The following is a 16,659-nucleotide window of genomic DNA, read 5'->3' on the forward strand; positions in this document are numbered from 1 at the left end:
ATTTTGTAACAAGCGCTCGTTAAATCATTTATGTTTGTAAAAAAAAATGTTTATACGTTTCCACTATAATTTAGCGTTACTGGGGGAAGAGATGATGACATCACCCCACATAACAGTTGAAGTGCGGCATCAACAAAAGAGTTAAGGAAAGAGAGAAAAAGAGAGATATCGCGGAAGAGATAACACGTGAACGACAAATGGAATGAAAGAAAACCCATCCGACAGAGACAGAGAAAGAGAGAAAGAGGGAGAGAGCTCGAAATATTTTCCCTTATGGAATTCAACTCTGCAAGTTCTAGTCTTCTAGCCTTTTAGGATTAAAATCTTAAAGATAAAAACGGAAAAGTGCCAAAAAAAATCTTTCAGATTTCGCAGTGAACAAATTGTTGGGAACCATTTTTTGTCTCTGGAGTTCTGTCACGTAACCTCACTGCAAGACTTAATGGTTTGGCCAGTAATGATCGATAAACACAGAATAGGACAAAAATAATCGAAATTATTAAAAAACAATTGTAAATTTTAACAAAAACTTGCTAAAAATCGTGATATTATAATATCTTCAGCACTATTTCATTGTCTCAGTAGACTATTCAGTATCCCTATTTCAAGGCTCAAATAATTTCACTTGCTCATAAAATTGGAACATGATAAAAATATACCAAAAAATTGAAAAAAATTTTAAATTTATTAAAAAATTGACAAAACTCGAGTCATTAAAACAATTACGACCATTTCATTACCTCTAAAATATGCAACAGCTTATTATTAAACCTTGGAGAAGGTATCTGAGCCCCTGGTGCCAGAAAATATAAAAACCAAAAATTCATAAAATTGCTATAATTCGTAATATTATAATCTGAAAAAACATTCCATTACATCTAGAAATTATGCAAAAATCTATTATCAAACACTAGAGGAGTTTTCGTCTATAATGAGGCTCGAGAAACCTTAAAATTGACGGAAAATAATTTTGAAAAACTTGAAAATTGCGACTTTTTCCGAAAAATTGCAAATATTTGCGATAATAAAAACCGAGAACTAATTCATGTTCAATTCAATTTTTCCAGGGACTTATAATCTAACCCTACTGGGGGTTTATTGGCCCCTGGTATTGAAAAAATTAGAATAATTACAATACATATTAAAAAAAAATTGAAAAAAAATGCGAGTTTTTTCAAATAATTCAATAATTCGTGATGTTAAAAATATGAACCCTACTCAATTACCAATAGAAGCTATGAAATAACCTATCATCAATCCCTAGAGGATTTTTTTGCAACCCTGAGCGTGAAAAAAACCTGAATGATGACAAAAATTAAAAATAATGAAAAAATTTTAAATTTTGTCAAAGAATGCAAAAATTAGTTATTTTAAAATCATGAAATACATTCCATTACAACTAGAAACTGTTCAGTAACCTATTATCAAACCCTAGGGGAGGTTTGTTGGCTCTGGACGTCGGAGACACCTAAAAAATAACAAAAATTTTCAAAAAACTTGAAAAAATTGCAAAATTTGTAAAAAAAAAAAAATTTTAAACATGTGCAGTTAAAATGTTCAAAACCATTCCATTTCCCTTGGGAACCATGAAGTAACCTATTATCAAACACTAGAGAAGTTTGACACCTGGGGCTAAAAAATTCAAAAACTGACAAAACTTTTTCGAAAAGCTTGATAAAAATTTGTGAAATTTGCGTGTTGTTAATATTTAGATTACCAAAACATATAGCTCTCAAAATGGTCATAAAAAACTTTTTTGTCCTGCAAAAGACCTCTATCAACTTAAATCAGCCTACATTTTAGACTGGTCTAACAAATAAATCGAAAAATGACGGAAAAAAGCGGAAAGTTATAATATTTTGGCTCAAAAACTCCTAAAAAGGCTTTTGAACCCTTGACGACGGCTTTCCCAGTAGCTTCACTGCACTAAGCACTTGAAGGGCTACCAAATGCGGCTAAGTGCCTCTAATGAAACTTAATGCCTATCTGTTTATCTTGTTTTTACGGAACAAAAGTCAAAAGGGTCAGACAAAAAATCCGCCATGCGAAAAATCGCAAAAATGTGCTAGTTGTGCAATGATTTCCTAACAGGGGCTCGTTTAATCATTTACGATAAAAAAATATGTTCATACGTTTCCACTATAATTTAGCGTTACTGGGGGAAGAGATGATGACATCAGGCCACATAACAGCTGTAGTGCGGCATCAACAAAACAGTTAAGGAAAGAGAGAAAAAGAGAGATATCGTGGGAGAGATAAAACGTGAACGACAAATGGAATGAAAGGAAACCCATCCGACAGAGACAGAGAAAGAGAGAAAGAGGGACAGAGCTCAAAATGTTTTCCTTTATGGAATGTAACTCTGAAGCTCTAGTCTTCTAGCCTTGTTAGGAAATAAATCTTATAGAAAAAAAAACTGAAAAGTGCAAAAATTAAAAGATAATCTTTCAGATTTCGCAGTTAAAAAATTGTTGGAAACCATTTTTTGTCTCTGGAGTTCTGTCAGGTAACCTCACTTCAAGACTTAGAGGTTTGGTTGGCCAGTAATGATCGATAAACTCAGAATAGGACAAATTAGTCAAAAATATTTAAAAAAATTGCAAATTTTAAAAAAAACTTGCTAAAAATCATGATATTATTATATCTTCAGAACTATTTCATTGTCTCAAGAGACTACCCAGTATCCGTATTTCAAGCCTCAAATAGTTTCACCTGCTCATAAAGAGCCATAAAAAGTGGAACATGATAAAATTTTGTGAAATTTGCGTGTTGTTAATATTTAGATTACCAAAACATATAGCTCTCAAAATGGTCATAAAAAACTTTTTTGTCCTGCAAAAGACCTCTATCAACTTAAATCAGCCTACATTTTAGACTGGTCTAACAAATAAATCGAAAAATGACGGAAAAAAGCGGAAAGTTATAATATTTTGGCTCAAAAACTCCTAAAAAGGCTTTTGAACCCTTGACGACGGCTTTCCCAGTAGCTTCACTGCACTAAGCACTTGAAGGGCTACCAAATGCGGCTAAGTGCCTCTAATGAAACTTAATGCCTATCTGTTTATCTTGTTTTTACGGAACAAAAGTCAAAAGGGTCAGACAAAAAATCCGTCATGCGAAAAATCGCAAAAATGTGCTAGTTGTGCAATGATTTCCTAACAAGGGCTCGTTTAATCATTTACGATAAAAAATATGTTCATACGTTTCCACTATAATTTAGCGTTACTGGGGGAAGAGATGATGACATCACGCCACATAACAGCTGTAGTGCGGCATCAACAAAAGAGTTAAGGAAAGAGAGAAAAAGAGAGATATCGTGGGAGAGATAAAACGTGAACGACAAATGGAATGAAAGGAAACCCATCCGACAGAGACAGAGAAAGAGAGAAAGAGGGACAGAGCTCAGAATGTTTTCCTTTATGGAATGTAACTCTGCAGCTCTAGTCTTCTAGCCTTGTTAGGAAATAAATCTTATAGAAAAAAAAACTGAAAAGTGCAAAAATTAAAAGATAATCTTTCAGATTTCGCAGTTAAAAAATTGTTGGAAACCATTTTTTGTCTCTGGAGTTCTGTCAGGTAACCTCACTTCAAGACTTAGAGGTTTGGTTGGCCAGTAATGATCGATAAACTCAGAATAGGACAAATTAGTCAAAAATATTAAAAAAAATTGCAAATTTTAACAAAAACTTGCTAAAAATCATGATATTATTATATCTTCAGAACTATTTCATTGTCTCAAGAGACTACCCAGTATCCGTATTTCAAGCCTCAAATAGTTTCACCTGCTCATAAAGAGCCATAAAAAGTGGAACATGATAAAATTTTTCCAAAAAAATTGAAAAAATTTTTCAAATTTTATTAAAAAATTGATAAAACTTGAGTCAATGATAACCATTTCATTACCTCTAAAATATGCCGCAGCTTATTATCAAACCGCAGATTAAAAACCGGTCAAGCAAAAAATTTCTTTTGATAGCAATTATTTATGTCCACTTTTGACTCCAACGTCATGAAAAGAATCTAGCCATCAACTAATATCACTAATTTTTTTTGTTTTCATCCATAGGAAGACGTTAAGACAAGCAGTTATCCTTATTTTTTACACCACTGACAACACAGCAAAGAGAAATACAATTGAAAACAAAAAAACACTTAATTCTGTTACTAACGGACGGCGTAGAAGCTGTTAAAACCTAATCTATTCACTGGAAAAAATATTTTTCTTAAAGTTATCTTGTTTTCAAACGCCTATAATTCCATATCAGACCTTCAAAATTAATACAAGAAAAAATGACTATCCTTAAGAAGGGAAAATGTCCGAAAATTGGAATTCTTTGTTGAAAACTTAAAACAAAAAAACAAAAATTTATTTTTTAACACAGTAGAAAAACAAAACAATCTAATTTGCTAAAACTACAAGCTGACAAAAAGAGAATAAAGCGGCTTAGCCCATAAATCCTTTGATTATTTTGAAAACATATGTTTTCATAAGTCAAAACGACCATAGGCTTGCGACTGTAAACGAAAGTTTTTCTGAAAATCCTCGGGAAGCAAATTCGACCTTTTTTTATTAAGTTTTCCATTGAAATTTTCAGTTCTGTAATTAAGACAAAAAATCTCCAATTTAATTTTAAAGAAGACAACGACTGGCTACAATTCAGATGTTTTTTGTACTCTAAGAAACAATGATTGGCTAAAAACTGGCCTTGTGATTGCTGTTCGTCTGTTGTGAACAAAAAAACTGACATGGAAACTTTGTCAAAAAATTCAAATATCAAAATGAAATATATTATATAACCATATATATTTTGGAAAATTATCGGTTTAAATTAACGAAAACCGGGCAAAAATTTGCTTCAGTAATAATTTGCTCCTTTTTGTAGTCAACCAGGATTGTGCAATTAGTTTTTAAGTCAGTTATTCCGGCAAATTTCAACAAAGTGGAGCTTGTTTTGTGCCATTTCAGAAGACAAAAATCAAAATTGAGAACAAACTAGCCAATATTTTAAATTAATTAGACCAAACAGTTCAAGAAATCCCTTCTACCTTTAACAAATAACACTATCAGTGACAATTTTAGCATATTTGTCAAAAAATGCCCAAAAATACGGAAAATGTAAACAAAACAACTGAAAAAATCAAAAATTTTAAACCTTCATAAATTCGTAGAAAAAAAAGAAAAAAATTTTTTTACATATTTTACGCAGGACGGGCTTTCTGATGACATTACACAAAACCGTCTTAAAATCAGATGTTAACCGGCAACAATTGGCAGCACAAAAAAACTCATTTGAGTATAAAACTCCTCTCCTACTAAAATTGGTTGAAGCAAAAATATTTTAAATAAAAAAGTAAATGAAGTAGATTTCTTTTCATATCATTTTTCACGCGAAAATCGTTGTAGAGAAACACTTGTTGACTTGGAACTCTACGCACGATGCATGAGATTTGGCGTTAGTAATTAATGATGAGTTCCTCATTGTTCGCATCAACTGCTAGCTTTTCTCCTAAAACTAATGGAGCACAGATCTGGAACCCAAAAATTGTAGGCTGGTTGAAAAAATAAATTGTACAAAGAAATCATGGAACAATTTGGATGCAATCAATTTTGGATGCAATCATTTTCATTGCATGCGATGAGTTAAAAAACGAGTAACACCCAAAACCCGATAAAAATTCATTGACCGAATTTTTTTTGCTCAAGTTGGCGAGGTTTCCTTCTTAGTGTCAACAATTGCGTGCGTGTAAAAAATTCTGCTTTCAAAATTTTTTGTATATTCCTTTAGCGTATTTTGTGACCGGGTGCGTGCATCTGTTTATTGTATATGTGCGGGCTACCATTTGTGTGCTTTTGCAGGTTTCTGTTTGCGCGAATGTTAGTGTTTGAGAGATTAAAGTTTAAGTCATGTGAGTGCGAGCGTCTACATTTGTGATTGTATGAGCATGGGCTCGCATGTGTATATTTGTTGAACGTCTGTTTGTTTATGCGCTGGTTTTTGTGAAAGCATGTGTTAATGCTTGTGGGGACTCTGTGTTTGTGTGCTTGCAGAGCTTGGATTGATTGTGTAAAAATTGTGTCCGGGAAAAAATGTTTTCAGTGTGAGAAAATGTTAGTTTAAAAAATTCTGTATGCCTGTGTAAGCACGTTTATGTGTTTTCATTAACCTGTGTTTGATTGAATGTGTGCCTCCTTCAATGTCTGTTCGTAACTGTGTATAAAAACTGTAGCCTTTTTTTATTTGTATGATTGTATAAACTTGTTTGTGAAGGTGGGATCTAGAGGTTGTCTGGAAATCCGTTGGAATTGCTTTTTTATGTAGGTGTTTGTGTGTGTACGAAAGTTCGAACAGGAATCTGCTGGGAACTGCTCGCTTGTTTTAGTTTCTGTCAATGTTGATGTTTTTGTTTTTTGTTGTTAGCGTTTCTCTGCGAGTTATAATTTGAGTACATGTGTGCGTATTTGTGTTGGACTATGCGGGTAATTTTTTTATTCCTCCAATATGCGAGTTGATATGAATATGGGAGCGTGCAAACAAGATTGATTGTGCTGGCTTACTTTGTTTGTATAAATGCAACTTGGAATCTGAAGATTGTGTCTGAGAGAAATGATATGTATCACCCAATTGAGTTCTTGCGTCGTGCGTGCCTACTTGTGTATGTGTACGTGAGCTTGCATATATTCGTGGCCTTTTTGTGAACTTGTGCGAATGTGTCCTGTGATCTTTTACATTTATTGTCGGAGTTTATGTAAGCGTGTTTTTTTGCATAGTTTCCTGCAAAGTCGGCGTATGCGTTTCTGTATGTGCATGTATGCGCTTTGCTTTTTTAGGGGTACATTTTAGTGTCTTTGTGCTTGTGCATAATTAGATGCGAGAATATAAGTGCTCTATCATAAACAGAATCCTCAAAGAAGTCAGTTATTGAGATTTGTTGGGAGTGAGTGAGTGTGTCTGTATCTGTCTAAATTTCTGAGCGTGAGTCTGTAATTAGGTGTATATAGGCGTGATTTTGTGAATCTTCCGACATGCGAATTGGTGTGTGCATGATAGTGTGCGAGCAGGATTGATTGTGCTGACGTAGTTTGTTTGTATGAGTGCATTTTTGTGTCTGAAGATGTTTGTGAGAAAAGTGATATGCATTACATTATTGTGTTCATGCGTCGTAGGTGCCCAACCGTGTACTTGTACGTGTGTACAAAATGCCCTTCTATCTTTAGAGGTCAAAGAAACATCACTATCAATGACAGTTTTAACTTATTTATATCGGAAAATTGTGCAAAAAAAGGTTCCCAAAATTACTGAAAATGTAAACAAAAACTACTGAAAAAAGTTCAAAATGTAAACAAAAACTACTGACAAAAACTACAATTTTCTGAATATCATATTTCACGCCGGACGGGCTTTCTAATAGCATTACTCAAAATCGTCTTTAAATCAGATATCAACCAGCAAAAAACTGGCTGCACAAAAAACTCAGTTGAGCAAACAGGTTTCTCTTTGAGCGAATGTTAGTGTTTGAGAGATTAAAGTTTAAGTCATGTGGGTGTGAGCGTCTACATTTGTGATTGTATAGGTATGAGGTCACATGTGTATATTTGTTGAAAGTCTGTTTTTTCTGCGCTGGTTTGTGTGAAAGCATTTGTGAATACTTGTAGACTGTGAATTTGTTTGCGTGCAGAGCTTGGATGTGATTGCGCAAAAATTGTGTGCGGCGTAAATTGTTTTCTATGTGAGAAATTGACAGTTCTGTTTTTGGGGTATATATGGGTAACTCTCTGTGCCTGTGTAAGCAATTGTATGTTTTTTCATTAACCTGTGTTTGATTGAATGTGTGCCTGCTGCATTGTGTGTTTGTAACTGTGTATAAAAAAGTGTATGAAAACTGCGTGTTTTTTCATTTGTTTGTTTGCATAAATTTGTTTGTGAAGGTGGGATCGAAAGGTTGCTTAGGATTTTTTTTGCCTTTTTGTAGGTGTTTGTGTGCGTTTGAAAGTGCAAATAGGAATCTGCAGGTGACTGCTCGCTTGTTCTGGATTCCGTGTATGTTGATGCTTTTGTGTGTGGTTGTTAGCGCTTCTCTGCGTGTTAGTGTGTGAGGACGTGTGTGCGTATATGTGTTAGACTATCCTGAAGTTTCCAGTTCTTGTTAATCTTCCAACATGCTGCGAGTTGATATGAGTATGGGAGTGTACGAGCAGGACTGATTGTGCTGGCTACTTTGGTTGTTTGAGTGCAACTTTGTGTCTGAAGATTGTGTGTGGGAAAAATGATATGTATCACATGATTGTGTTCATGCGTCGCAGGTGCCTACTTGTGTACGTGTAGATGTAGTTGTGCATATTTTTTGCGCCTTCTTTTGTAAACTGTCCAGTGTTCTTTTTATTTTCTTGTATGAGTATATGAATGTTTTTGTTTTTATGTAGTATTTTGGAAAGTCTCTGTATTCGTTTGTGTATGTTCGTGATTATCCCTTGGCTTTTTTTAGAGTAAGTCTTGGTGTCTGCGTTCATGTGCGTAAGCAATTGCGTGAGTGTATTTGCTCTATCATAAACAGCACAACGATCTATTTGAGTATATAATTCCTCTCCTACTAAAGTTGGTTGAAGCAATAACAGTTTCCACAAAAATCTAAACAAAGATCTCCTCTCCTGTCATGTCTCATGCAAAAATTATTGTATGGAAACAACATTATTGATTCGAAACTCTATGCACGAGGAATGAGATTGCGCGTTAGTACACAATAATACGTTCCTCCTCATCAATTGCTAGCTTTTCTCCTCAAGCTGCAAAAATTGATCTAATATCAACGAAAAACATCGATGCAATCAGTTTGATTAATTTTCTTTACCTGGGCTGAATTTAAAAATAACAACCAAAACCCGATAAAAATTCATTGACCGAATTTTTTGCGCTCGAGTTTGCAAAATTTTCTCATCAGTGTCAACAATTGCGTGCGAGTGTTTCATATTTTGACTGAGTTTCTGCATGTTTTTATTGTATGTGTGCGTGCGTGTGTGTGTACGTTTGCAGGCTTATGTTTCCGCGCATGTTAGTTTTTGAGGCAGTAAAATTTAAGTCATGTAAGTGTGGGCATGTACATTTGCAATACATGAGTTTGGGCTCAAATGTGACTATCTGTTGAACGTCTGTTTGTTTTTTTGCTGGTTTGTGTGAAAGCATGTGTGTTTGTGTGCGTGCAAAGCTTGGATGTGATTGTGTAAAAATTGTGTCAGGGGAAATGTTTTTCAGTGAGAGAAAGTGATAATTCACATTGTGGTGTATGTAAGCTTAACTCTCTGGGAGCCTGTATTTGCATTTGCATGTTTTTTTCTTTAATATGTGTTCGATTGACTTTGTGCTTGTCGCATTGTTCTTAACTGTGTATAAAAACCTATACAATATAAACGTTTGTGCAGATGGGTTCTAGAAGTTGTTTGAATACCTTTTTCGTATGCATTTTTATTTGTGTAGGTAGATGTGTGTGTGTATGAAAGTGGGAATAGGAATCTCTGACTGCTCATTTTTTTGGTTTATGCGTGGTTGTTAGTCCTTCTCTGCTTGCTGGTATTTGGGTAAGTGTGTGCGTTTTTGTGCTAGACTATGCGTGTGTTTTTTTGTGAATCTTCCAACATTTGAATTGGTATGTGTATGTGACTGTGAGAGCTGGAGCTATTCTGCTTGCGTACGTTGTTGGTATAAGGGCAACTTTGAGTCTTAAAATTGTGTTTGAGAGAAATGATATGTATCACCCGATTGTGTTTATGCATCGTGTGTGGCGAAGTACTTTTGCACGTGTGCGTGCATATGTTTGTGCACTTTTTTGCTAACTTGTGTGAAACTGTCCTGTGCTCATTTTATTTTTTTTGTGTGAGTACATGAAATTGTGTGTTGAGAGTTAAGTGTTCCATTATGAACAGATTACGCAAAAAATTCAGTAAATGACATTCGGTGCAAGTGAGCGTGTATGTCTGTGTCTGTTGCGTCTGAGTGTGATTCTGTATTTAGGTGTGTATGTTTCTCTCATCTTGCTCATGAACCCTAAATTTTTGCTTGTTGTTATCCATGTGTCAATGTTTTTGATAGTGTGTTCTCGTGTGCATTTGTGCCCGCTTGAGGTTGGTTCTCTTTTTTAATAGTAATTGCCTTCGTTATCGTATTTAGATGTCTGGTTGTTCCTATACGTTTGTAAGTATGTGTGTGTGTAGAGAATTTGAGAGCCGTAATAATCTGTATTTCCATAAACTTGTGTATTCTTTAGCGTGCGTGTGTGTTTGGACGATTGTGAGCTTGTATTTACTTCCTTAGGTAAGTGCTGGCGTCTGCAAATTTTTATATGGATGTTTAATTTTTTGTGTCAAGCGAGTTCCTTTTTTTAAGCATACGTGTAATTGCTTGTGTGAACATGTTTTTCCCCGTGTACGTGCGCGTTTGTTAGTTAACGCTATATGTATTGCTCTTTTAAAGGTTATTTTGCCGGGAGGACAGGCCCTAGAGCATTGTGTGTGCAATACTGAGTTTTTTGTTTGCTTTTTTTGTAGGTTTGAGTTTTGCGCGAATGTATCTGTGTGTGTCCATGTATTATCGTAGATGGAGTTTCATTTGTGCCAAAGGGTTTGTCTGCTTGTATAACTGAGAGTTTAAGCATTTCTGGTTGGTGTCTTTGTTTAGTACGTTTATTCTAGTGTTTTTGTCTTTTAATGCAATTTTCACTCATTATATTTAAACATATATATATATATATATATATATATTTATATACGTATATATATATATATATATATATATATATATATATATATATTTGCATATATACATGTACATATTATATATATATACATTTATATATATATATAAATGTGTATATATATATATATATATATATATATGTATATATATATATATATAAATATATATATGTAAACTTGCATCTGTGTTTTAATGTTTGTTTTATTTCAATATTGATTTTTTATTTGAAACGAGGTGCACTTAACCCTGTATAAGTGTTGTTTGACTCCATTTTTTTCCTCTGCTTGCAGCATAATTTTATGCGATTGAGCGAGTGCTTGGAGGTTTTAGTGAAAATAAAGAATTTATATGTGTTATTATGAGTATGTGTGTGTGATTGTTACTTTGTGTGTGATTTTGGAGTGTGTTCTTGTGTGCATTTGTGCGCGCTTGAGGTTGGTTCTCTTTTTTAATAGTAATTGCTTTTGTTATCTTATTTAGTTATCTGGCTGTTCCTGTATGTTTGTAAGTGTGTGTGTGTAGAGAATTTGAGAGTGGCAATAGTTTGTATTCAAATAAACTTGTGTATTCGTAAGTGTGCGTGTGTGCTTCAATGATTGTGAGCTTGTAGTTACTTCCTTAGGTAAGTGCTGGCGTCTGCAAGTTTTATATGGATGTTTGATTTTTTCTGTCAAGCGAGTTCGTTTTTTAAGATCCGGTGTAATTGCTTGTGTGTTAATATGTTTGTCCCCTTGTACGTGCGCGTTTTTTAATTAACGCTATATTTATTGCTCTTTTAAAGTTTGTTTTGCGCGGAGGGTAGGCCCTAGAGAATTGTGTGTGCAATACTGAGTGTTTTGTTTGCTTTTTTGTAGGTTTGTGTGTCGTGTGAACGTATCTGTGTCTGTGTGTGTCCATGTATAATCTTAGACGGAGTTTCGTGTATTTTACTTTGTCTGGCAAGGTCTTTGATTGTGAGCGGTCAGGTTTCAGTTCAAGTGTAGGAGTGCTCATGCGTGCGTGAGGCTGGTTATGTGGGCGGGGATGTTTTTGTGCTTGAGTGTGTTTGAACTTTTGTTTGAAAATTTAATATTGTGAATTGTAAGTGTTTATGTGCCTGCTTGAGTTTGTATGCGTTTTCTCGACAAAATGGGCGTACAGAGTATTTGCGAACATAGCGCGCTTGTAAGCTTTAAAATTTCTTTGTTTGCTTGTGAAATTTTTGGCTGGTAAATGCGTCTACTATGTGTTATCTTTGTGTTTCACAATACGTGGCGTTTTTGCCTGCATGTGTTTGTGCTTGAATATGTCTTTAAAAGTAGTCAATGCAGCGTGTAGAGGAAGTATGTTGCGCGTGACAGTCTCTGTATAGTTTTGTGTTTTTCCATGTAAGTGTATGACAAAGTTTCTGCGTTTTTTTGCGTTTTGAAAAAACATTTATGCCAAAGAGTTTATCTGATTGTATAAGAGAGAATTTAAGCATTTGCGTAGGTGGGTGTCTTAGATTAAGTACGTTTATGCTAGCTTTTTGTCTTTTTTTGCAATTTTTATTCAATTTATGTATATTAAATATTATTAATATATTAATTTATTATATATATATATATATATATATATATATATTGTGTGTGTGTATACATATGCATATATATATAAATATAAATATTTAAAACTTGTATCTGTGTTTAAATAATTGTTTTATTTTATTTGAATCTTTATGTTTTGTTTGGAACGAGGTGCATTTAAACGTGTATAAGTGTTGTTTGACTTCATTTTGTGCGTGTTGGCGTGTTTGTGTGCATTAGTTTTATTCTCCGTGTGTGTGTGTTGGGGGGTAAAACAGTTTGTGAGCGTTTCAGCGTATTTGAGTTTTCTATTACGTTTGAAAAGTCTTTCCTGCAAAAGTTTCTTTCATGTGCCTGGGTATGCTGTAAAATTTGAGTCTGTGAGAGGTTGTTGCGCATGTGTTTGACTATGATTTCAACTATGTGTTTGGTATGCTCTGCTTGCTTGTGTCTGTACAAATATGACAAATTGAATGTTCACATATTTTTGTGAAAGATAATTTGTTTGTATGCGTCCTCTTGAATTAGTGGGTGCACAAAGTATGTGCGAACAAAATTGCGTGCTCGTAGGTTTTAAATTTTGTGTGTTTGCTGGCGAAAGCTTCGGTTGGTTAATGTTTATATCTATGTTCTAAATTTGTGTTCGCAACATATGGGGTGTTTGCTCGCCTGTTTTCGTGCTTGAGTATGTGTGAGTGACTGTAGAAGTAATCAATGTTGTGTTGAGGTTAAAAACTTGTGCTTTCAGGTTTCAGTTCAAGTATGGGAGTTTGCAAACGTGGGTGAGGCTGGTTATACGGGCGGGGGTCTTTTTTGCCTGACTGTGTGCTTAAACTTAGATCAATTTTCGCTTGGGGCGTTTGTTTGAAGAACTAATAGTGTTTATGTGCCTGCTTGAGTTTGTATGCTTTTTCTGACTGAGTGGGCGTAGAGACGATTTTACAACATGGTGCGCTTTTAAGCATTAAAATTTTTCTGTTTGCTTGTGAATGCATTGGCTGGTTAACGTGTTCCTCTAAAAGTAAATTTTGTGTTACACAATTTGTGGCGTTTTTGCCTGTCTGTGTTCGTGTTTGAGCATTTCTGTAAAATGAATCAATTCAGTGTCTAAAATAAGTCTGTTGCGATTGAAACTGTCTGTATAGGTGTGTGGTCCATGTGAATGTAAGACAAAAGTTTCTGCGTTTTTTGCGTTTTGAAAAAACTTTTGTGCCAGAGAAATTTTCTGCATGTATAAGTGAAACTTTAAGCATTTGCGAAGTTGGGTGTTTTAGTTTAAGTACGTTTATGCTAATGTTTGTGTTTTTATGCAATTTTTAATCAATTTTATATATATATATATATATATATATATATATATATAAATATACTTATATATATATATATATATATATATATATAAATATATATATATAAATATATATATATATATATATATATATATGCAAATATACATGTATTTATTAAAATATGTATGTAAATATATATATATATAAACTGATATCTCTGTTTTAATGTTTGTTTCATTTCAATGTTGATGTTTCATTTGGAACGAGGAGCAGTTAAACCTCTATAAGTGTTGTTTGACTTCAATTTTTCCCTCTGCTAGCAGCATAATTGTATGCGATTGAGTGAGTGCTTGGTGGTTTTAGTGAAAATAAAAAACTTATATGTGTGATTGTGAGTGTGTGTTTTTGTGTGTTTGTTATTGTGTGTGTGTTTTTGGGAGTGGGTTCTTGTGAGCTTTTGTGCGCGCTTGAGGCTGGTTCTCTTTTTTAATAGTAATTGCCTTTGTTATCGTATTTAGATGTCTGGTTGTTCCTATACGTTCGTAAGTTTGTGTGTGTAGAGAATTTGAGAGTGGCTTTAATTTGTTTTTAAATAAACTTGTGTATTCTTAAGTGTGCGTGTGTGCTTCGATGATTGTGAGCTTGTATTTAATTCCTTAGGTAAAAGCTGGCTTTTGCGTGTTTTTATATGGATGTTTGATTTTTTCTGTCAAGCGAATTTGATTTTTAAGAACACTTGTGTTAATATGTTTGTCCCCGTGTACGTGCGCGTTTGTTAATCAACGCTATATGTATTGCTCTTTTAAAGGTTATTTTGCGAGGAGGGTAGTCCCTAGAGCATTGTGTGTGCAAAAGATAGTATTTTGTTTGCTTTCTTCGTAGGTTTGTGTATCGTGTGAAAGTATCTGTGTGTGTCCATGTATAATCGTAGACGGAGTTTCGGGTATTTTACTTTGTCTGGCGGGGTCTTTGAGTCTTAGCGTACTGGTTTCAGTTCAAGTTTGGGATTGAGCATGCGTGGGTGAGGCTGGTTATGCGGGCGGGGGTGTTTTTGTGCTTGAATGTGTGCTTATATTTAGATCAATTTTAGATTGATACTTTTGTTTGAAGAAATAATATTGTGAATCGTAAGTGTTTATGTGCCTGCATGAGTTTGTATGCGTTTTCTTGACAAAGTGGGCGTACAATGTATTTGCGAACATTGCGCGCTTGTAAGCTTTAAAATTTCTTTGTTTGCTTGTGAAATTTTTGGCTGGTAAATGCGTCTACTATGTGTTAACTTTGTGTTCCACAATATGTGGCGTTTTTGCATGCCTATGTTCGTCATTGAGTTTCTTTTTAATAGTAGTCATTTCTGTGTGTAGAAGAAGTATGTTGCGGATGAAAGTCTCTGTATAGGTGTGTGTTTTTCCATGTAAGTGTATGACAAGGTTTCTGCGTTATTTTGCGTTTTTAAAAAATACATGTATATATATATATATATATATATATATATATATATATATATATATATAAAAACTTGTATCTGTGTTTAAGTAATTGTTTTATTTTAGTTTCTTCTTTTGTTTTGAGCGAGGTGCATTTAAACGTGAATAAATGTTATTTGACTTATTTCGTGCGTGTTTTTGTGTGTGTTGGGGCGGTAAAACTGTTTTTGAGCGTTTCAGCGTATGTGAGTATTCTATTTTGTTTGAAAAATGTTTCATGCAAAAGTTTCTTTCATGTGAATGTATGTGTTGTAAACATTTGCGTCTGTGAGAGGTCTTTGCGAATTTGTTTGACTCCACCTGCGTGTTTGGTATGCTCTGCCTGTTGGTGTGTTTCTGTCTGTACAAAAATGAGGAAATGAGTTTGCATATATTTTTGTGAAAGATAATTTGCTTGTATGCGTTCTCCTGACTGAGTGGGTGTACAAAGTAGTTTGGCGAACAAAATTAATTGCTTGCAAGTTTTAAATTTTTTGCGTTTAGTTGTGAAAGCTACGGCTGATAAATGCGTCTACCTATGTGTTAAGTTTGTATTTCTCAATATGTGGTGTGTTTGCCTGCAGTGTTCGTGCTTGAGTATAACTGAGTGACCGTAAAAGTAACCAATTCTCTGTGTAAATGTTTCTGTATAGGTGTCTGGTGCCGCTTCAAATCAGGAGCCATCAGACAGTAAGATTTAACTTTTGAAACTAGAAAAACTTAGAATTTGTCAAAACTCAAAAATGACTAAAACTGATCTTTTTTTATAATTTTGGACTGCAAAGTCGGAATTTTCTGAAGTTAAAACCTGATTAGCGAAATGACTTAGCAGTTGGTTAGGGTAAACTCGACGCTACCCGTGAACTCACGAACTTACCTGCATAAGACCCAAAAGAATGGCTATTAACTCTTATTTGGTGCAAAAGTGCCATTTTTCATATAATTCTGATTTCCTTATGTGTTAAATTTTTGAAAGCTAGCTATTTGTTAATGGTCAAATGCCGTATTTTCAAGGCATCTAGTGCTACGTAATAAACATCCGTGCTTATATCAACTAAAACAAATATTGCAGTATTTTGACATTTACGGTGTAAACATTGATATATATCACCTTAATTGATTAAACAATCAGGAAGAAGTTATGATGATGTCATAGATGATATTTAATTTCTTATTTAGCTTAAACCTTTAACATTCATGTTGAAACTCTATCTTATTTAGAACCATTAGAAACCGTTACCAAGAGCAGTTGACTCTCAGAATAGACTATAAGTTGATTCTTCGTAGACTTTATTCTATTATGCTAAGTTTTGCTACATTAAGATCTTCAAAGTTTCAAGATAATTGAGTGTTTTTGACGAGAAGTATGGAACAGTACCAGCAATTGGTTGAAGTCTTACAAATTTAAGCACGAGATTTACCATAGTTTATCACTTAACTTCGATTTTCTTAACTTCAATCAACAAAAAAAGTTACACACCATTAATACGACCGAGCGACTGATATTTTCGACGCAAACGTTAGTCAATTGGAACGCTGTGAAGAACCGGGCCGGCCTACAGCGCGAGAACCACGCTGTTATATTTCGGCTCCACTGAGATTCTTGAGTAGCCGC

The 16,659-nt window shown here is 34.2% G+C and overlaps 1 protein-coding gene across 1 annotated transcript in view; it reads right to left on the reverse strand.

The window, feature by feature from the left end:
* LOC142338092 (uncharacterized) overlaps positions 1–15,927 on the reverse strand; it is a 57,690-nt gene extending 41,763 nt beyond the window's left edge. The window contains exon 1 of the mRNA XM_075387723.1: positions 15,922–15,927. Coding sequence (XP_075243838.1) covers positions 15,922–15,927 — 6 coding nt within the window. The remainder of the gene's footprint in view (positions 1–15,921) is intronic.
* Positions 15,928–16,659: the final 732 nt, after the last annotated feature.

The sequence above is a fragment of the Convolutriloba macropyga genome, chromosome 4, assembly GCF_964194025.1.
Source record: "Convolutriloba macropyga chromosome 4, txConMacr16.3, whole genome shotgun sequence".
In the NCBI taxonomy this organism is placed as follows: domain Eukaryota; kingdom Metazoa; phylum Xenacoelomorpha; order Acoela; family Convolutidae; genus Convolutriloba; species Convolutriloba macropyga.